The sequence below is a fragment of the Oryctolagus cuniculus genome, chromosome 9, assembly GCF_964237555.1.
Source record: "Oryctolagus cuniculus chromosome 9, mOryCun1.1, whole genome shotgun sequence".
NCBI classification, from domain to species: domain Eukaryota; kingdom Metazoa; phylum Chordata; class Mammalia; order Lagomorpha; family Leporidae; genus Oryctolagus; species Oryctolagus cuniculus.
Window position 1 is genome coordinate 82239806 of NC_091440.1, and position 23306 is coordinate 82263111.

The 23306-nt window shown below is 43.2% G+C and overlaps 1 protein-coding gene across 7 annotated transcripts in view; it reads right to left on the reverse strand.

Annotated features, from left to right (window-relative positions):
• FRY (FRY microtubule binding protein) overlaps positions 1-23306 on the reverse strand; it is a 492126-nt gene that overhangs the window by 230377 nt on the left and 238443 nt on the right. The window contains exon 1 of one of the 7 annotated variants that reach the window (XM_051831817.2): positions 13970-14441. The exons of the other annotated variants lie outside the window; for them this stretch is intronic. Coding sequence (XP_051687777.2) covers positions 13970-14030 — 61 coding nt within the window. The 5' untranslated portion in view covers positions 14031-14441. Of the gene's footprint in view, positions 1-13969; positions 14442-23306 lie in introns of those variants that run through there. 7 annotated transcript variants of the gene reach the window in all.

Genomic DNA, 23306 nt, shown 5'->3' on the forward strand with positions numbered 1-23306 from the left:
AACGCAGTTGCCTGAACCTACTGGTCTCACAGGATAGAGGCATTGATCCAGCATTTGGCCACAATTCATGTTTTTGGTGATGACCCTGAGGCTCACAGAAAGGTAAAAATAAGTGGGAAACAGATTGATATAAATTCCCGAAAGTCTTTCATTTTAAAATCATTTAAGTTTTTTTTCCTAGTGTTTAACAGGAATAAATCCATGGCCCCTAAGAAGGCAGCTCTCAAGACTTAAATCTACAGGCAGGCGCTGTAGTACAAGTGGATTAAGTTGCTGCATGTGAAATCTGCATAGCAAACAAGAGTGCTGTTTCTAGTCCTGGCTGTGCTGATACTGTGCACCTGGGAAGGCAGCAGAATATGACCCAGCTCCTTGGGCCTCTGCCCACCCACATGGGAGACTTCGATGGAGTTCCTGACTCCTAGCTTCATCCTTGCCCAGCCTGGGCTATTGTGGCCATTTGGGAGGTAAACCAGTGGACGGATGATCTCTCTCTCTCTCTCTCTCTCTCTGTTGCTCTGCCTTTTGAATAAAACAAACAAAATAAATAAATCTTTTTTAAGAAAAAGAATTAAATCTATTCATGGGTCTGATTTTAAACTGAAATTTGCCTTTGATTGTAAAAAACAAAACAAAACGTGCATTCTGTAACAGTCATACTTAGGCCCCATTTTCAGCTTTGCAAAGGCAGGCAGTAATGGGACTTAGTGCTCTTTCCTTACTCTTTGCCCTGCCTGACAAGCACATGTGCCTACCCTTCAAGGTCAGGGTCAATATCTCCTCACCACCTGGCTGGGTCTGGGCTGGGACCTTTCCTTCCACCTTTCCAGTACCACCCAGCTGCCCCGAGCTAGGGTCAGCTTTCTCTTTATGCTGGGTCTGTGGAAATCTAGATCCCTTGCTGTGAGAGAGTCCTGACAAGTCATTTTAATCTCATCTTCCAGGGGGTCTCCAAAAAGCTCATGGAAAATGCATATTATGTAACAAAAATTTGCTTCTTTTTTAAATTTTTCATTGCACCAAAACAAACTTATTTTTCCAGTTCTGCTTATCTATAAACTTTTATAAGTACCCTCATAGTTGCTGAAGGAATAATTTGCTGTATTAAAAACTGCTATTTAAATTTCTTGGTTATGGGTAGGTGTTGTGGCACAATGGGTTAAGGCACTGTCTGGGATGTCCACTCCTGTATCAGAGTTCCTGGGATTGGGTTCTGCCTCAGCTTCTTGCTAATGTGCATCCCAGAAGGCAGCATTTTATGTCCCCATTGCTTGATTCCCTGCATCCACATTGGTGACCCAGATGGAGTACAGGCCTCTTTGCTTCAGCTCGGCTCATTCTTGGCTGTCGCAGGCATTTAGAGAGGGAACCAGTGGATGGAAGAGCTCTCTCTGTCTCTCCCTTTCTGTCAATCTGCCTTTTACATAAATTTAAAACATCTACAAAAATAATAATTTCTTGCATAGGATATATTATTTTTAAGCAAATATATTCTTATTTACTTTGAATTGTGGTAAAGCACACCTAGATTATACCTCTTTTAGCCACTTCTAGAGGCATCCATGTGATCAAGTTTTTAGCTTCAGCTGTCTTTGTTCTCCTTTTTTCTTCATCCCATCTTTTTTTTTTTTTTTTTTTTTTTTTTTAAGAATTTACTTATTTATTTTAGAGGTAGAGTTACAGACAGAGAGAAAGAGAGAGACAGAGAGAAAGGTCTTCCATCCACTGGTTCACTCCCCAAATGGCTGCAATGGCCAAAGCTGGGCTGATCCAAAGCCAGGAGCCAGGAGCTTCTTCTGGGTCTCCTATGCAGGTGCAGAGGCCCAAGCACTTGGGTCATCTTCCTCTGCTTTCCCAGGCCATTGGCAGAGAGCTGGACTGGAAGAGGAACATCTGGGACTAGAACCGATGCCCATATGGGATGCCGGCGCTGCAGGCGGAGGATTAACCTACTGCGCCACGGTGCCGGCCCCTTATCCCATCTTTCTAGTCTCACATAATGGCTTGGATGCCCTGAAAAGTCATCCAAACAGTGCTCCTGGGGAGGGCACTGAGGTGAGGTACAAGGGAAGGGCATTATTTCATCTACTAATTAGGGTTCTCATCACTGAATCCTTTTGAAATTTGCCTGTTTATACTTTCTCATTGATGTTTTCTCCTTAGATTAAACATGTTCTGCTTTTTCTCCACTTCTTTCTTCTAAATGAATTTTGCTGATGTTTTTTCATTATTTTTATTCCAAATTCTTTTCCTTTTTGATTTTGCTGGGTGGCTTTAGGAGGTATTTTGTGTTCTCTATTATTTATAGTAAGCAGAGTCTAGTCCCTAATATTCAAGGAGTCTGTTTTAGGCTTCTAGGTCCCATTCATTTCCTCTTTAGTAGATCTATTTCTGGCCACACAATGACCTTTTGAACATAATTCTATTTTTTCCCCCAATTTCACTGACACTTTAAGTTGTAGGCTGCCTGCTCTCAGCGGTCTCAGAAGTTCGGTACGATTTCCCTGAGCTACCAACATTTCCAGGAAGGACTAGTTTCCTAACTGCAGCATCATCAATACAAGCAGCAACACTGAAATTGACACTTGAAAAGAAATGAAACACTAACCTGATTTTCTTCACATAAGAGCCCTAGAGGCTAATAGTGGCAGTGAATGTTGCAGGGAAACAATTGGTTTTTCCGTTATATTTTCAGAGAGATAACATCATCTCTCCTTAGAGGCCATCATTCATTACTCATTCATTCATTCATTCATTTCAACCAGAATCTAGCAAACAAGGCACTGTTCTAGCTACTGGGAAGTGAGCACTGAACACAGCTAATGACTCCTGCGTTATAGGAACTTACATTGTACTAAGGTGGGGTAACAGCAACTGTTCTATACACACACACACACACACACACACACAGGTCACACTGCAACCAAGTCTACAAAAATGAAAAGTTAAGTAGAACAAGTGGTTGGAGGAGGAACCTGCTCTCCCCTACTTGCCCAGGGCATTCAGTTGCCACTGTTTGGGGCTGCTTCCGAGAGAAACGAAGGCTGCATATATTCTTGGGGTGTGAGAAAATCCAGACGCACCTGGCAGGGGCAGCAACACTTTTCAGATCCGTCCCTTTGGCCTGTCTCCTATCTGTGTGCCAGCTTGCATCGAGATGGGAATTTTAATAAAAAAAAAAATGCTCAGTAGTCACACAGCCTCTCTGCTTCCCTCCACACCATACTCCTTGGAAGACAGGGCTGTTTTGCCAGCTTTTTTACCAGCTTACAAAGACAGATGTGAACAGAGCCAGTTTTTCAAAACCACTGAACGCCCTTTCTGATGCTCCCACTACTGGAGTTTGACCCCAAGCACAGGAAATTTTAAAAATCATGTTTAAAAGACCCCGAGAGTCTATGTGGTAACTAATGGTCACTTTCTGGAGATTAATGTAACCTCACTTTACAACAAAAAAGGAAATTTATGAGACTTCTTTGTTCACAGTTGGATGTAAGTTACGCACTTTGCCAGTTTTCAGTACCTGATGCATTTTGCTCATTCCGAGGGCCAGATTTAATTACTACAGGCTAGAGGGTCTTGATTTAGGCTCACACTTGCCCCCCAAATCCCTCTTCCTGTAAGACTTATTTTGTTTACTGGTATTACAGGAACATTTCATAAAACATAACACACGAAAGATGACGCAGCTACTGTGGGAACAGGTCACACTGTGTTTAGAGCAATAATAAACTGTCTACTAGTGCATTTATGAGGGCACTTAAGAAATGGTATGTTAAAAGGAGCTGCAAACACTCAAAATGACCAGACACCTTGAAGGCATGCAAAGAAAATTAGAGTAAAAAGAAAAAAAATCCTCCTAACATGACAGAAAGAATTATTTTCCCCTGAGGAACATTATTAAGAAACGGAAAATTCTGGGATAAGAAGAAACAATTAGTTTGAGCAACTAAAAAAAGATTACTTAACAAAGTGATGGACAATCCTTAAGTAATTTTACATTCTTTGAAGTAAACCAAGAAAAGAATATCAGGTCCAAAAAAAGAAAGAAAGAAACTTTTTTTTTTGCCTTGGAAGAAAAACATACCCAATGGTACATTTACTTTTGCTTAATTCATTTCCGTAAAATTCTGGTCATGTGAAATGTTTCTCTTCTTTGTATGGGTTAAATACATTCTTCCTTCCTCTTACTCAATGTAACTCTCCCACAGTCCCCAAATTGTGTTCCTTCAAATTTCAGGGGCTATCTTTAATCCTAGAAGGCCAAACAGTCTCCCATCACACACAAGAGCACGCAGGTTCAGAGGCATTAAGTCATCCACGCAAAGTCACCAAGGAGTCAACCCAAGATCTGAACCCCTATCTGTCTGCTATCTCATAAGCTTCCCAGTCTTTTAAAAATGTATTTAATCTGGCCAGCACTGCGGCTCAATAGGCTAATCCTCCGCCTGTGGCACCGGCATACTGGGTTCTAGTCCCGGTCGGGGTGCCGGATTCTGTCCCGGTTGCCCCTCTTCCAGGCCAGCTCTCTGCTGTGGCCTGGGAAGGCAGTGGAGGATGGCCCAAGTGCTTGGGCCCTGCACCCCATGGGAGACTAGGAGAAGCACCTAGCTCCTGCCATCGGATCAGCGCGATGTGCCGGCCTTAGTGGCCATTGAGGGGTGAACCAACGGAGAAGGAAGACCTTTCTCTCTGTCTCTCTCTCTCACTGTCCACTCTGCCTGTCAAAAAAAAAAAAAATGTATGTAATCGAGGCAAGCACACCTACCATGAAGTAGATTCTCCCGCCGACTCCTAAGTGCACAGCCGTTGCTGCTGGTCGTGGTATTGTGCAGCAGCCCCTGCAGCTCCTTCACCTTGCTCACCTGAAACTTTATGTCCACTTCGCGTCACCCCTCACCTCCGGTCCCTGGCAATGCCCATTCTATTCTTGGATCCTATGAATGTGTCTATTTTAGAGACTTTCTATAAGTGGAATCATGCAATATTGCCCTCCTGTGACTAGTTTATCCACGTAGCATCATGCCTTCAAGGTCAGCCATGTGTTGCATATTGAAGAGCTGCCTTCTTGAAGGCTGCATGATGCTCCGTTGCATGTTTATTCTGTCTTTTACACAGTCACCACTTGTTGTTGCAGTGGTATCACAGAAGATTCCCACCTGTGGTTTTTTTTTTTTTTAATACAGCTGGGGTGGGCATCGTGGCACAGTGGGTTATGCTACCACTTAGGACACCTGCATCCTAGTATCAGCGTGCCTGCATTGAGTCTCAGCTGTTCTGTGCTTCCCATCTAGCGTTCTGCAAGAGCTCCGAGGAGGTAGCAGATGATAGCCCAGGAACATGGCCTCCTGCCATCCATCTGGGAGAGCTGGGTGGAGTTCCTGGTTCCCTGCTTTGGGCAGTTGGGGAATGAACCAGTGGATGGGAGATTTCTATTTTCCTCCCACCTTCCCTCTCTCCTTCTTGCTTTTCAAATCAATAAGTTAATCTTTAAAAAAGAAAGTCTCCTTTAAAAAACAAAACAAAACAAAACCAAGCCAGTTATTTATGATAAAGATTGAATAAGCTGCCTTATCTACAGATTTTGCTTTGGCATAAGCTAATTTTGGGACTTCAGGGGATGGCAAAAATAAAATATAAATGTGCTTTGGAGAATGAGGTGTCCTAGAGATAGAGTTCTTCTAGATCAATGTATCCTCGGGCCAAGGTGCTCCTCGCACCTGACTTCCTGCCCACTTGAACTAAAAAGAGCCTTCTAGCCATTCAAGGGCTTTGGAAAAGGCTGAGAGTGCAAAGATCAAGCACTGAGATCCAGAACAAGTAGACGAAATCTGATTAATGACACATCTTAGGAAGATTCAGACACTATCCTTTTCTGGCTGCATTGATGATATAACCATTACCTGCCCATCATCCTAACAAGGGGCCAGGGCACTTGAAGACCCAGTTTTTGTTTCTTTCCACCTGAGTCCATCTCAAAACCATTTTGTCTTTGTTTTCCCAAAGACTAAATGCCTTGGAGAGAGCGAAGCAGTTTGATGAAGAGAAAGTGAGCAGGGAGTGCTGCCCTGTTATTTTTTTTCTCTTCCTCTGCCTTCCCATATTTTATCTTAGAGAATGACAGTAACGCTTCAGTGGCTTCCTTTATAAATGTCTGTCATCCCCTAAGATGCAACTACACGGGCTTTCCCTGATTTTCAAAGTAGGTACTGTCATCAGCGCCTGCAAGAACAGCTGCCAAGATCTGTGAGCAAAGGAAGATGAGGTTACACTGACATTTCAAGGTCCTTTTTCATCAAAAGGAGATCGAATAACCTGCTAGAGGCAGGATAATCCTGAATTTCAACTTCCTTTCTCTCCCCATAGAACTGACAAACTGCCCTCCGTCACGTGTCCCTCTCTGACCCCTCCCCCTACCCCGCTCTCATTTTCTTCTCCTTTTAATTTTCCTCCACTATTGGCTCATTTTATGCAGCAAAACTGCATACGTTTTAACTCCATGAATTCAACACTTGGGATCAAATGGACAAGACCTCTGATCGTCTGGTGTTTACTTTAAGAAGATTGGCTGACTTACAACGGGAGTCCTTGGTGTTCAGAATCTTTAGCAGCTGGGAGTCACCTGGGAGGCTGGGTCCCTGAGTCTGGGTCAGGGTCTAGGGTGGGGCTGGGTCATGTGCGTTTCTCACCAGTTTCCAGGCAATGCCAGAGCTGCTGGCACAGACCATATCCTGACACCAGCAGTGTAAGTAAATAGGAAAGCAAAGGAGAACAACTAATCCAGTTGAAAAAATTGTTTTCAATTTCATTTGCCTACAGAAAAACTGATAACTTTGTAGCTGCCACAACAAAGTTAGTGCTTTGTAGGCAAAATACAGTGGAAAGAACATTGACCCTGCAGTCAAAGTTCTGAGTGCCAGTGTAGCTCTGTGTGACCTTGGGAACTGATACCACCCGGGCTCCAGAGTCCTTGCCTAGTGTTCTTTTTGGATTTATTTATTCATTTTATTTTAAAGGCTGAGAGAGAGATGTTTCATCCACTGGTTTACTCCCCAAACACCTGTAAAAGTCCAGGCTGGGGTCAGGCAGAAGCCAGGAGCCTGGACTTCCATCCGGGTCTCCCATGTGGTTGGCAGGGGTCCAGGTACTTGGGCCACCTTCTGTTGCAGTCCCATGCACATTAAAAGGGAGCACGATCAGAAGCAGAACAGCCAGGACTAGCACTCCGTACGTTGCTGTCGTAAGCCATGTTGTAATCCCCCACGCCACAGTGCTGGCCCCATGACCTGTTATTCTCAAAGAGGCTAGGCCAGGTTGTCCTTTCAATCTGGGGTAATCGATGACGATACAAAGGTATGCACTGAAAATGTCCCAAAGCATCACTTACTCAAAAGTTCCACACTTCACACACTTCATAATCATGGCTTGCTTTCCCCTGAATTAACATGAATTAGTGAGGTGCCATCATCTGTCATTTAGCAAGGGTGAGGAATGTCCAGCCCATGGGCCATATAAGGTTCCTGAAGTTATTTGGTCTGGCTGTGCCAAGGCAACTGCAGGTGGGGCTTGAAATTCAATAAATCTATAGCCGGCTGACTTTTAAGTTGATCATTTTGTATGGCCCGCGTCTGAGGTTATAAATATCCAAATGGCCCTTGGCAGAAAAAAGGTTCCTCACCCCTAGAGAGGAAAGCTCTACAAATACTCTGACTTGTCCAGCTATACCTCCACTATTTCTCTGCTTTCACGCACCTTTTCAGACGGGAAACTCCTTAAACCCTGGGCAGACACATAAGAAAACTTGTCTTTATCCCTAGCTGAAAACTAAAGAATTGTATTAAATTTTTAAAAACACATCATTTACTGGGAGTCTGGATTTCACTAGCCCTTGCCTAGAACTGATGTATGTTCAGGTACACTGAGTAGGCAGGCCTAGGGCATTGGCTGGCACCTGACATGGTCTTAAGAGACAGGCAGGATTTGGATAGACAGAAATGAGAAAGGGGTAACCTAACCACCTCTTTCTGTCACCCTCCCTCCACACACATCTACCTTAGCAATATATGTTCAAACTCTGACGTCACCAAGGAACTGTACTGTCCTCAGGACAACAAAAGGGGCTGGTGCTGTGGCGTAGTGGATAAAGCCACTGACTGCAGTACCGGCATCCCATATGGGTGCCGGTTCTAGTCCTGGCTGCTCTACTTCTGATCCAGCTGTCTACTATGGCCTGGGAAAGCAGTAGAAGATGGCCCAAGTCCTTGGGCCCCTGCACCCACGTGGGAGACCCGGAAGGAGCTTCTGACGCTTGGTTTCAGATCAGCACAGCTCCGGCCATTGCAGCCATCTGGGGAGTGAACCAGCAGATGGAAGATCTCTCTCTCTCTCTCTGCCTCTTCTGCCTCTGCCACTTTGCCTTTCAAATAAATAAATAAATCTTTTAAAAAAAAGACAACACAAGAGTCTTGTCTTTGTCCCAACGACAGAATAAGATAGTGTTTTGTGTTTAGTACAGTATCTGTAACAATTGGTTAAATAATTATGCTTGCATAACATTTGATGACCTGAACCTATCCAATTCCACAATGCAGTGTCTGTATGGGTGAAATAATTCAATAACAATATACATGAAAACCTTAAACTCTGAATTCCTATAAAAATGTAGGCCTCTAATTCTTGTTATTATTATAAATAAGGTCTTAAATGGCAAGCTGATGGATATGGACTTCAACTGGGGGACAACTGGGAGCCAGGGGGTTTCTAGCAAGAATGTTGACCTGATGTTGCTGTGTAGGATGGGGTTTTAAAAAAGCTTTTTGGAGGAACAGCACAAATTGAAGGATGACTGCACCTACCATGACAATAATAATAATAATAAGGGTATGGACCAGGATGGTGTCTCTCAGAACAGGTAGGAAGATCCTATGGCTAAGTAAACACATCAGAAATCCTATCACCTCACCCTGCCCAATCCAGAAAGCCTGCAGTATGTGTTTCATGATGAGCTATCACAATGAGAAACACTAGAAGCTTTCCTAAAATTCCCTCCCTGTGGCAGGATATTTGTTAGAGATCTTGTACCCAAACACCAAGGACTGGGCTATGCATGCCTGGGAATGACACGGAGGTCCTCAAGCCTCCCAGTAAAGAACACAAATGACTCTGGCTATGTAGCAGAGAGGAAGTCATCCACGACCCTGTGTCCATGCTCACCCAGCATGCAGAACACGGGAGCTGATGTCTGCATTCAGGGACACACGAACAAGTCCAATGTCAACAGACAGAAGCCAAAGAGATCATCCAGAATTAAGTGCATTCTGTTCTTAAAAACTTCCAATTTCTACAAATCAATAGAAGAGATGAAAATGGGGAAATTTAAGAGACATAACTGTCAAATGTAACTTGTGGATCTTTTTGACTCTTGATTCAAACAAGCCAATTTTAAGAGGTCTTATTTATAAAAATAAAAACTTTAAATGTGGATTGAATAGTAGATGATAGCAAAGAATTATGGTTAACTTTGTTGGACATGATAAAGGAATTTTGGGTAGGTAAGAACAGATCTATGTTTTCTAGAATGCAGACTGATTATATGGAATATAATGAAATGATGTCAACATCTGATTCAAAATACTTTAACAAAGAGAAAAAGTACAAATAACCAAGTATGATGAAATATTGATAACTGTCACACCTGAGTAATAACAATGTTATTGTACCATTCTTTCTCCTTTAGTGTTTATTTGAAATATTCATAATAGAAACATTTTTAAAAGATAAATCTCATTTATAAAAAGTTCCCTATATCTCATAATGGCAATAATGAAAGATTACTATCTTAGAATCTCAATTTGAAAAAAAAAATATAAAAAATTTGAACATTCTCTCTACAATTTGAGTTTGATCACACGGGTTTGCAGGTTCAGGAGCATTCAGTAAGGTTTCAAGTCCTACACCATTCTGCGTAACAGTGCTGGAAGGAATAGTGTGGTCTTGGAGCACCTAATAACGCATAGCAAGGACAAATGCAGGTACCATGTCATGTACATGGGCATCCTGTCTCGTGCTGTGTTACAAAATTGTTCAAGTCCTCTCAAAAGTATTTTGTGTCAAAATACTGTAAGTAGGATTAATCACTGCATTAAACACAAATTTGCTTTGAGATCCTAGTACATAGAAGGCACTCTGCGAAGTTCCATGAGGAATACAAAGACAAATTAAAAAGAACAATTTGAAGGATTTTAAAAATGTAATCAGCCACAAGATGCCACCAAGTTGAACAGCCAATGGAAGAGCACAAGAACTTGGAAGAGTGTCCATCCATTTGTTTGGTCATTTATTCAGTCATCAAATATTTTCTGAAGGTCCACTCCACTCCAATAGTTGTGCTATCTGCATGGGCAGCAAAACAGACATGGCTCCAGCCTTCACACTGCCTTAGCACGCAGAGGACACAGGCGTTGTCAAATAACCACACAGAGAAGTAGAATTTCACACAATGGGAAGTGCTAGAAAGGCTGTTGCAAGAGAGAAACGGGGGCGATCTATTTGTGATTGGGTGCAGGCTTCTCTGGGATGGTAACCCTGAAGTGAAGTTGTGACCTAGAACCAACTCCTGATACAGTCAGGGAAGCTTCAAGGTGGAAGAGAACTGGAACACGAAGACTAGAGACATCACACAAGTGGGGAAAAGATGGTCACGGTGGCTCACTTTCTGTTAGTTCTGAGAGGTCATTCTGGCCAGCTAGCCCTTGGTACTTCCCCCTGCTGATTTTCCGTACGACTTTCCCCCTCATCCAGAGTTTTGGCTCCCTATTGACCTATTATGACCTACTACACATATGCTTTCTAACTGCCTCCCCCACCACACTCAAGTTTTATTGTATCCTCTTGTATCCTCACCTTCTAGCATGATGCATATTATCTGTGGCATCAGGAGTAAGGAAGCATTAAGATGTACAAGGTCATAAATGATCTCCAGCTTAGAAACCCTGCGTTCAACCCATGACTCACGCCAGGAGCACTGGGAGAGCTATTTCTGCTACCAAGCAATGCTCTCTCACAAATAAAACACCGACCTGCCTAGGAGCAGAAAATTCTATTAAGGACAACAGCCGTGTCTTCAGCTGAGGACGTGACTAACGGTGTGTTGGGAATACTTGGCTAAAGGGTCTTTAAAACAGAGCGTGTCTCAGTGCAAGCTGTGACCCAGTACTGAATCAGGGAACCAGAACCTGGGCGCTGCCCAGCCCAGTTCTGATGAGCTGGAGAAAACAGCAGAGTGACAGCGTCCTGCCTAGGAAAGTAAGCCCTGACCCCCGAAGCTTGTGTTCTCAGCCTGTCTGTGACTACAAACGTGTGTGTGTGTGTGTGTGTGTGTGTGTTGTGGGTCACGCAGTGCCAAGTGTATTTCTTACTGGAGGTCAAGTCACACAGGCTCTGAGGGGTCAGCAGGCATTGACACACTGTTTCCTAGGCATTAGACTGAGGCCTACCAGAGATAACAAACCCAGCTACTCCTGAGCTAGAACCACATGGGAATCAGGTAGCGAGGACAAGAGAAGAACATGAAGGGTGACGTTTTGGTAGCTGAGCTGGCGGGGACTTTGCACAGGGGCTCAACACACAGGGACACTGAAACTGTGCAGGCCGGGTGTGTGCTTGCCTAGCCTGAGGGCAGCGTCAGAGGCTGCCATATTTGAACAAATAAAGGCTGCAAACCGGACGTTCTAGTTATTCCCTTGAAGATTACGTGCTTGGGGGTGGAGAGGAACTTCAAGGAGAACCTCGTGTTACAGATGTCTTCATTAATATGATATGCATCATACTGTAAGATTATACACATATGCACAGGTACATAGTTTACATTATAACATTCTATTATAAAATATATACACCTATATATGTATAATGATGAGCATATGTGCATGTGAATAGAAATGATGCAAATACATACTGTATAATATTCATGATAATACAATGTACACTTCCAACCTCTATGGCAAGCAAAGGACTTCAAGTGTGATATAAACAATTGCTCAATAAACACTTGTTCAATGAATTAACTGCATAAGGGAAATCTTTTCTTGTTTCATTAGTGTTTGATTTTTATCAGACCAAAACATTTATTAAATTGCTGGTTCCTGTGGGCTTACTTACGTCCATGCTCATTTAATAAAACTGATTTTGGGTTCTATTAATGCATATGTGATGGTGGAAACATGCAGCGAGTATGTAAAAGTCACTGGACCCAAGCCTGCAAGAAATTTACATAATCTAAGATGGTGATAAACCTACCAACACATGGAAAGAGGTTAGCTGTTGCTGATCCCTTAGAAAAGTAAAGCTTGTATATCATGAGCAAGAAAGGCAACGAGTGGAAAAAGAGTCAAGAGAGTTGGCAGGGGGCTGGCTTTGTGGTATAAGGACTTAACCTGCCTGCTGCAATGCCAGCTCCCCATATGGGCACTGGTTTGAGTCCTGGCTGCTCCACTTCTGACCCAGCTCCATGCTAATGTGCCTGGGAAAGCAGTGGAAGATGACCCACGTCTTTGGGCCCCTGAACCCACATGGGAGACCTGGATGAAGCTCCTGGCTTCGGCTTGGCCCAGGCCTGGCTATTGCAGACACTTTGGGAATGAACCAGAGGTTGGAAGATCTCTCTCTCTTTCTCTTTCCCTCCCCTCTGCCTCTCTCTCTGTCTTTGTAACTTGCCCTTCAAATAAATAAAATCATTTTTTTAAAAAAATATAGCAGACCACAGGGGAGGTCTGTTGAGCTAAAACTCAGTAGGGTCAGTAACATTCCCAAGGGATGCACAATAGCAATAGTAAGCATTTCCCCTGAGTTTTGTTATGATGCAGCATTTTTTCCAAACACCTGGCACAATGTTTTTTATTATTTAACGTGTATGCTTGCTACACATTAAAAAAAAATCTCAAGAGAGAAAAAAGTTCCTTAGTGCACATTTCCTCTATACAAACCACAAAATAAGGGATGAAACAATAACTGAGAAGGATTTTCTTCATAGAAGAGGATGCTATCATCAGTAAATACCTAATAGCTTCATTACAGGTGGTGCAGTGAATCATGAACAAACACTCCGTCTCCTAGGTCTGTAGTGAACAGAATGTGTCTCCTCTGTTAGAGCAGTATGTTGTGCTTCTGCCACTTACCAGTGAACTTTCCCTACCGTCATTAAGTAGAAAGTCAAACAGTCAATATCCAAGATGCATGCAGTTAACTCTCTATCATGGATGTCTCCTCTCATTCGTTTTTTGGAATCATTGTAAAATATTGTTTAAAATGTTCTGGGAGAACTAAAGGGATCATGCTAATACTCTGATAAGGGAAAACAGTGGCATGTACTTTGGACCCAGTTAATGTTGGTTAACCCAGGAGGTTCTGTTTATTATCTCATAAACAAAAAAAGAAGAACATCTTATTGTTTACATGTTGGGGAAATTTAGGCCCAAAGGCCAGGAAAAACTGCTTCAGGCCGATCACAATACTTAGAAGAAAACAAGTAAGGGTATTTACCTTAGCCTTTAGAAGAAATCAAGCATACAAGCTACCTCCGCTGTAATATTAAATATGGTAGCATGAATTACTTTCCAAATATAAGCTAGCTGTTGTTACAGATCAGCAATTTTACAGTATGGCCATAGCAAATCTTTTAGTGAAAGCCAAGTGCACAGAAAAATTCCATGACATCACAGCTGATTGTTTCATAGACTCAGATACAAACAGAACCAGATCTCGCTCCCAAAACACTGCAAGTCCCAACTCCAGACGTAAAAGGCATTACTCCTTTCTCTCAACCCCACCGGCATTCTAAGCAAATTCCAGTCTGTACGGACAACTGCTCCCCCACCCCCATTCGCTGAGAACCTGAAGCGAATTCACTGGCCCCTGGTGGGTGCTGACTGCCCCTGAGCCACTGCACACATCACCAGCCTCCCATACCTACCGAGCCCTTTGATGAAGCTGATCACACAGGATCGTCTCCAACAAGCTGTCGTAATCTCCATGGGCCTGAACAGAAACCCAAACTAAGCGTCTGGGACAGCTTACACAGACTAGGTGCCAAAGCAGAAGAACATAATGACGGGCTCCATGGTCCTGCCGCTCACTGCCACCGTAAGTGTCTCGGCCACAAGGTTGGGCTCTTGTATTTTTGGCCCAAGGTGTATTTTTAGTCAGGTGCGAAAGAGCTACAGTAGAAGACACACTAAAGCAGGCCTTCCGCCCAGGGCAGACCGTTCAAACCCAGGCGACAATTTTTAGCTGCACAGTAAGACAGTGACCTACAACTCGCAGAGTGCCCGTATGTCTATATTTATCCACAAGAACATACTATGCTGACGGATTAGTAAAGCTGCTCAAAGCACTCCAGGAACATGAGCCCGACCCTCACGGCTGTTCATAAACAGTCCAAGCATACTGAACCCATGCGCGACCCCACGCGTCTCACTGGCTGGGGCTGCGTTCCCGTGACCGCAGAAATGTAACAGCAAAGATAACACAGGGTGGGAGATAAACTGTGCTCCGGGAACCTCGGGGCTCCTGGCCACGAGCACAGACAGTTTTAACCAGCTTGTATTCTTGCAGACAAAAGCAGCAGCCGAGAATCCCCACTGGAAGCCAATGGGCAGTGAGAAACTGTACACCCGTAAGGCAAATGAAACACTGACCATCTGTTGACATAGCTCGTAACTCGTACAGAAAAAGAGATTGGGTTCAAATCTGCAGTCACCTGATTTTAAATGACACAGACGAAACCAGCTTGTGACAAACTTAACTATGGCACCTTCAGAAGCAAAGAGGAGATTGAGAAGGAAAATGTAAATTGACTTAAAAACAAACTAAAAGTGTAACTAATTGATCTGTCAGTGAGCATTGTCTGCGACAGAGGAACTCTGCGAGGGTCGATGAAAATCCATTTCTTCACTCACACAGCTGTGAAGACTGAGAAACCGAAGTAATTTTGTATTCTGAATTTACTCCGGGTAATTAAAGGCTTTCTTTAGCAATGTAGATTGGAATTACAAAATAGCATGGAAGGGGAATTGACTGATGAACTGAGACACTTCACAGGAAGGAAAAAAAAATGTTCGATTTATCAAAAGGAGGTGCCGGCACTGTGGCATAGTCAGTAAGGCTGCTGCCTGCAGTGCAGGCATCCCATATGGGTGCCGGTTCGAGTCCCAGCTGCTCCACTTCTGATCCAGCTCTCTGCTATGGCCTGGGAAAGCAGAAGATGGTCCAAGTCCTTGGGCCCCTACTCCTGCGTGGGAGACCTGGAAGAAGCTCCTGGCTCCTGGCTTTGGATCAGCGCAGCTCCGGCAGTTTCGGCCAACTGGGGAGTGAACCAGCGGATGGAAGACCTCTCTCTCTCTACCTCTCCTTTTCTCTATATATAACTCTTTCAAGTAAATAAATAAATCTAAAAACAAATGGACACTTTGACTGTGGCACACCAGACCCCAGCAAAGATGTCCCAGGGTACCCTGAATTCCAGGAGTGCCTTTTTTTTTTTTTTTTAAATTTTTGACAGGCAGAGTGGACAGTGAGAGAGAGAGACAGAGAGAGAAAGGTCTTCCTTTGCCATTGGTTCACCCTCCAATGGCCGCCGCTGCAGCCAGCGCACCGTGCTGATCCGATGGCAGGAGCCAGGATCCAGGTGCTTTTCCTGGTCTCCCATGGGGTGCAGGGCCCAAGCACCTGGGCCATCCTCCACTGCACTCCCGGGCCATAGCAGAGAGCTGGCCTGGAAGAGGGGCAACCGGGACAGAATCCGGTGCCCCAACCGGGACTAGAACCCGGTGTGCCGGCGCCGCAAGGTGGAGGATTAGCCTATTGAGCCACGGCGCCGGCTCAGGAGTGCCTTTTTAAAGCGCCAACTGAGATGGATGGGTGGCATTTTGTGGACACTTTGTTAAAAAGCATCAAACCAACTCTAAGATAATAGCATGCCTACGGAGGTGTCTGTGTTTGGAGAAATAAAGACTTAGTCTTCCCCTTTCTAGATCTAAATTGGAGTTCACCTGACTCAAAATTTGTACTCTGCCAGCGTCAAGCTGCTAATGCTATTATTAGACCAACTTCTTAGATGGTGTGACTGTCATTCAATTAATAGAATGTTACAGTCTTGTGGAAATATGAAGAAAGCATTTTGTCTTTTTTACTCTGTTCATAGATGCCAATGAGGAAACAACATTTAAGGGAAGTGCAGAAAAGAGAACTCACACACGTGCGGTCAGTGAACTTGACTCAGACACTACGTTAGGCATTTTCCATAAAATATTTCATGAAGTCCTCATAGTAACCCAGTAAGGTAGGCGCTGCCGTCTCCATTTCAGAGTGGATGAAATGGAGAAAAAAGGCTGCCCAAGGTCATTCAGAGTCCAGTATTACTACGTTTATTAATTCCCATTCTAGCACTTTCCTTAACACGAGACTCCTAAACAATAGCAACCGGGCAGTATTCATCTCTGCATACATTTAATAGTCACTCTCAAATAATGTACTGTCTTGTTCCCAGATAATGTTCTGCTTGTTCCCAGAAATTCTGCACATCCAAAACCTAGACTTTCAGAGAGCTTCCTTTGATGTCCTGCACCTCACTGACGCATCCCCAGATAGAACCCATTTTCTCCTGCATTAGACACAATTCTCAATGTACGTTAGATGGAAAGCAACAAATCACAGATGGGTGAAGGCTCCTAAGGTTGGGCACCCAATGGCTCTTTAACACTCCATGGAAAATGAAATTAGAAAGTACAATAATGTTTGTTGCAAAATTTTGAAATATACGCACTTCATATATTTCAAAAAATAGTTTTTCATAATATCTACTTTCCATGAACTTCTTGACAACTCCTCCTTCTGACAATATGAGTAACAGCTATCAACTGATTTGTCCATATTGTTCAAAAGAATCAGAAAACAAAAACAGAAAGCAGCAATTAAGTTTATGAAGGAGAGCAGGCTTAAGGGTATTTTACTATAAAAAGAGATAGTTCTTTATATTTCTAGAACCCTGGAGGTATCCAGGAATTTTTAATAACTAATTTGCCAATGACCTGAATGATTTAGACTTGGTTAAACTATGATAGCAATCTATATGAGAGAGAGAGAGAGAGAGAGAGAGAGAGAAAGAAAGAAAGAGATTGAGAGAGAGAAAAGTAGAAGAGAAGTAGAATACAGTTTTCATGATTGGGAGAGATTTGCTCAGAGATGGCTGGCTCCTCAATGATTCTGAATACATGTCATGTATTTTAAGCTATGTTACTCTAATTAAATTTAAAAAAAGAAACGGTGTTCTTGGCAAGTTTGAGTGATAGTTCTATAACAACTCTCAAATATTCACTGAGTGAATGACTTTAAAGTCGATGCTTTTTTTTCTTCGACAGTTAGCCTAATATCCATCACAAGTCTCCTTTCTGCTTTGTGGGCCCTGGTGGCAGCATGACTGCAAAACAGAGTCCAGCCCACTGCTTCTCGCAGCACAGGCCCAGAGGTTGCAAGGCTGTAGCACAGAGGACTCAGTTCTTTCGCTGCCTTCGGAAAGGCATGTCCTTGGGCTGACAGCGATGGAGACGCATGAGGGTACTAGCATGACTACCTGCTCTCTTCTCTCGAAGGAGCATACTTCAAACATTTGGTGGGAAATGGAACTAAAAGATAAGCTTATCTGGGTGCAAAAAAGTTTTGAAATCCATCTGTCGTTTTCTCGTAATCTACATTTCCATGAACAATTTAAAGACCCCACATTAAATGTAGCCTAACAGAATTCTGTCCACTTACCTTAATTCAGAGTCTATCTGTCCTATTATATTACGAGAAGCAAGAAATACCATTGAGACAACAACTCAAGAAAACGTTTCCAACTTGAAGCAATAGTCAACACACAAAATGATGATACAGTCTTGACCCCTGTATCATTCAGAACCCCTAAAATGAGAGGGATTGTAAGCTGACGATGATTCTAGTAATTTTTTCATCATCGCTCTTATAAACTCACCATTTCTCTAAACGGAGGTTTTCGAACTAGCTTGTGACATACCAGTATTTAATGAAATATTTCAATAATTTGTATAATCACATATATGTTAGTCTCCCCAGAAATTCAGTAAATACAAGAGTTAAACTATTAGCACAGAGGGTGCCAGCGTTGTGGCCCAGCGGGTTAAGCTGCTGCATGCAACATGAGCATCCCGTGGTGGTGTGCCTGCTGCTAAGCCCAGGAAAGCAGCAGACGATGACTCACTTATTTGGGTCCCTGTCTCTCTCATGGGAGACTGGGCTGGAGTTTGGGGCTGTTGGCATGGGCCTGGCCCAGCTCTCGCCATTGTGGCCATTTGGGAAGGGAACCAGCAGATGGAAATTCTTTCTGTCTCTGTCTCTCCCTCTTTCTTTGTAACTCTGCCTCTCAAATAAATAAATCTCCAGAAAAATATTAGCACAGAAGCATGGCAACTGGTAATACATGCCGGTGCCATAACATGGCATAGTACAGAACACATTCATTGCCACATATTGGCAGATCTTCCAGAGACAAGGAACCCCTGAGGCTGTCTTAACGAAGGAGCCAGGTGGAGCAGAACATAAGCAAACATCACCTGCAGCCTGACCTCTCCCTTGTGGAAACCATAACAAGGGCAGAGGACCCATTAACGACAACGTGTCATTGTGTCCGGAAGTACCGACTTCTTGTCAATAGCATTTGCCAAGCCTGTCATTACTAAAGACACACGCAGCAACACAAATGCAACCTGAAGACGTTTGCCACGAGGGCCTTCAGGAAAATACTGGTTTGTCTTGGCACACGGAGCCTCTGGAACCAAGCCATGGGCAAAGCAGGCAGTGTTCCACCAACCAGGTGTGCCACTACAGCTACAGGCCGAAGCTACATGGTGGCTCATTTTAAACCTCCAAGGATGTCCCATTCTCTGGTAAGTTACCAGGTGCACTCACACCCAACCTCGGAGGGGAAAATCAGAAGGGATGCTATGTTAATGAGAAGTGAAACAACTTAAATATGTTAAAAATACTTGAAATGTTTTTTCTCCGAAAAGTATCCTCTGATGGTTCCATTATCAGTTTACAGACCTGCCCCAGTTCTATCACTATCTATGTAACTGTTACCTTGATCTTTCCCTTGCTCCCAGTCTTTTAAATATACTATTTTGGAAAACGAAGGCATTGACCCATTTTATTTTTGAGAGAAAGATCTGTAAAATGTCCCAAGTTCACCCAAACCTGTGGATCTCCGCAAAAGAATGAATTTCACGGCCTCAGCAAGATCTATAGACTCTCAACCCCTGGTGAGGCTAGAATCTATCTTTTTGGTGATTCTAATGTGCAGTCAGGTTTGTAAGCTTATGATGGAACTTGGGAATATTTGATAATAAATGACAACTGAGTATCCAATAGAAATAGAAGGGTTTGACCCAGTTATCATCATGAACAGAGAGTTATCTGGCTGGTACCCTTACATCTACTTATACTTAAAATGTAATTAAAAATCAAGAAGTAACTAAAACAACTTGGGTCTGGTTTTGTGTGTGTGTGTGTGTGTGTGTGTGTGGTGTCCTTAATGTGTTTCTTAGCTTTAAACAGTCTCATAGGTCCTGTACTTGGCCTCAAATAGATGTCAAAAAATCCATAGAGTTTATATACATATACTATTTCTAGTTCTCACATACAGTTCAAGCAAGTTTTTTTTTTTTTTTAATTTTGGTCTAGTTTTTAAATCCTTGGCAACTTGGATGCAGAACACCAAAAGCCAAGAGGCAAAAAACTTGATAAATGCCATCATTCTAAAAAGCATTTACACAACTTACGACAGCAACAAGAGAGGCAGGTAGTGCCACTGACTTTAGAGTATACCTAGTGGGACCCCCCAGTAGTCCCCTAAGGACATCTCAAATATACATCCAGAACAGCAATGGGCTGTGTTCAACATGACCCCCTGGGGGCAGGCAATTGGCCTAGTGGTCAAGATCAGGGTTGGGATGCCCAAATCCCATAGAGGGAGTGCCTGGGTTGAAGGCCCTGTTCTACTCCCAGACCCTGGGAGGCAGTGGTAACAGCTTGTGTTTGGGTCCCTCCACACCTATGGAAGATCTGAATTGAATTCCTGACTCCCAGGATTTTGGGGAAGTAATCGGTAGATACAAGCTCTCTGTTTTTCTCAAATAAATAACAATTCTAAAAAGATGACACTCTGTCAACAGTGAAAGATTAATAAAAATTTCTCAGAATTTCCATATGTGCCTTCCAAACATCTCACCACTTAATAAAATAAACGACTGGGAGTTCAATTCCGAGCGGTTCCCTGACATTCAGGTGGGCACAGTCAGGAGGAGAGGACACACAACTATGTACTCTTAGAAAACATCTAACCCAGGATGGTGCAAATTTGAAGCACTGGCTGGTCTTTAAAACATGAACCTTTCCTATAAAATGCATAATTTCTAAATGGCTAATGCCAGAGCATAGAGAGCTGGCTCTTATCTTTTCATCTGGTCATGAAGAAGACCTATGGACTCCATCAGTGTCTGGAACTGGATACCATGACTTTCAGGGAACCATCCAGCAAAGGGTCCCCTGCCCATCACCACCCCATGCTTGTGAATCATCTTTAGGAGCAAATCCCCAAGAGGAATTTGTGCATAGAAATGCGGTGTGAGAGCACCACTACTTGGACATTGCTTGCAATCAAGTAAAAATCTGCCCTTACAATACAATAAAGGAGCAGTGAGAAGGCGTGTAGCTACACAGCTTTTTGCTCCTGAGAAAATTTTCCCCCTCAACCTCTCATCCCCACAATCCTCTTTGCCTAGGAAGGATTCTTTCTGATATGCCCAACTACGCCATGTGTTTCTTCAGATTCCACTTTCTATTTTGGGTTGCTGATGTTTTGCAGAGTTAAAAAAAAATGTGGATCAAGAAAGGGTCCTTCAGGTAAGACTCTAAGTGGCCAAAGCAAGGTATTAGGACCATCTCCACCTCAATGAGACAAAATATGGACTCCGTGGAAACATGGACCCCTACAGCCATGTTCAAGGGCTGTTTCCTTTTTTTTTCTTTTAAAGATTTTATTTATTTGAAGGACATAGTTAGAGAGACAGGGAGACAGAGACAGAGATCTTGCAGCCTCTGGTTCACTCTACAAATGGCCTCAATGGCCAGGGCTGGGCCAGGAGGAAGCTAGGAGCAAAGGACTCCATCCAGGCCTCCCAAGTGGGAGGGGAGGGCCCCAGCATTTGGACACCTTCTGCTGCCTTCCCAGGCACTTTACCAAGGAGCTTGAGTAGAAGGAGAGTAGCCAGAACTTGAACCAGTATCATTTGGGATGCTGGTATTGTAGGTGGTGGCTTAGCCCGCTGTGCCACACCAGCGGCCCCCGAGGGCTGTTTCTGATACTGCCTAGAGTGTGGCCCTGGGCAAGTACCCCAGGCTGACACCCAGAGTTCATCTGCAAAGATGATGTCTCCAGAAGGAGCCTGTGAACCAGCAGCAACCGCAGGGCGTCAGGTTAGCAGTCACTACGTTCTGTAGGTTCATCTAGAGACTTGACTCAGAGCAGGCCTCGGAGATCTAACAGGCAGAATGACAAGCCCAGCGTCACGGTCATGACCAAGCCCAGCAAAAGGCAACGCCCAAAGTGAAATCCACATTTACAATGTCTTTATTTTATTTTATGAAGTGATTCAAATGCCTGAAAGTCTGGGGCCTACTGAAAAAGCAATTCAAAATAATTATCCTTACACTGTCCAACTCCGTAGCCACTGGCCACATACAACTCTATGAAACACTTGAAAGTTGACGAGTGTAACTGAGGAATTGACTTCTCTTACTGGTGCAATTAATTAAAGTTAACAATTAAAAATTGGCATTTGACTCAGTCTTGGGGAAATTTTAAGTATGTCTGGAACACTTTTCATATAAGAAACTACTTTTTCAACTGTAAATTTTATGGAATCTAAATACAGATCAGTGTTTTTGATGAATCTGGTGCTCAAATTTAGATGTGCTGAATTATTGATTATTCCAAAAGGGAAGGATGTAAAATATTCATTGAGGTTTATGCCCATTGCATGTGGAAATGATAACATTTTTGTTATATTAGGTTAGGTGAAATTAATTATTAAACTTATTTCAAATGCTTTCAAGCTACTAAAAACCATATAATTGCATATATCTTGTATTATATTTCTACTGGAGACTACTGTTTCAGACTAATTACTGCTTTATAATATTAGACACATCAGAGAGCAACTGTTGCAGATGAACATGGAAAACTGTTCAGGAAAAGCCACAGTTTTGTTAATTATGAATTAATTAGTAAATGAGTATAGTCATGTGTATTGACAAATGATAAAAATACTGATATACTGATTCAGTAACAAAACATCCATGATTACATTTCAAAAAGCATCAGATTCATGAGATTGTAAGGTGTTTCCCTTTCCCTCCACGCTATAGCAGAGAAAACTGAATTGTTTAAGATTGTGCCACCCAATAAAGCCAGGAAAAAGGACTGGAACACAGATTTTCTAGCTCAGGAGGAGCACCAGATTGCTTCCTTGAAGCTGAGAAGGAGAAACACCATGAAATAGATTTCTGATATTAAATGCTTCCACATGGCACCCAAAACTACATAAGGCCAAAAACATAAAACTGACGATGCAACAGATTTTTAAGCAACTTAATCCTCCCTGAGCCGCGTCTAACTTCATCAGCCACACTACGACTGAGCACACGTGAGCTGGTGCCAGGGCCTATGCCTTGTTCACCCTCACTAAATGTCACGTGGCTCTCCACCTCACCTGCTTTCCTATGGAAGGCACCTCGCACTGTACCATTCACTTGGATACTGAAGAATTGTGAATTTCTAATAGGAAGGTACTTCAAAACGTGTGAGTGGGAAATGGAATTAAAAGATTACTCATGGGGCCAGTGTTGGGGCGCAGCAGGTTAAGTTGCCCTTGCAATGCTGGCATCCCATAGGAGCACTGCTTCTAGTCCCAGCTGTTGCAGCCCTTTGAGGAGTGAACTAGCGGATGAAAGAACGGTATCTCTCTTCCTCTCTCTCTGTCATTTTGCCTTTCAAATAAAAACATAGTTCTCTTTAACAAAATATTAATTTGGGGGCTGGCACTGTGGTGTAGTGGGCTAAGCCTCCGCCTGCAGCACTGGCATCCCATATGGGCATCAGTTCTAGTCCCGGCTGCTCCTCTTCCGATCTAGCTCTCTGTTATGGGAAAGCAGGAGACTTGGAAGAAACTCCTGGCTCC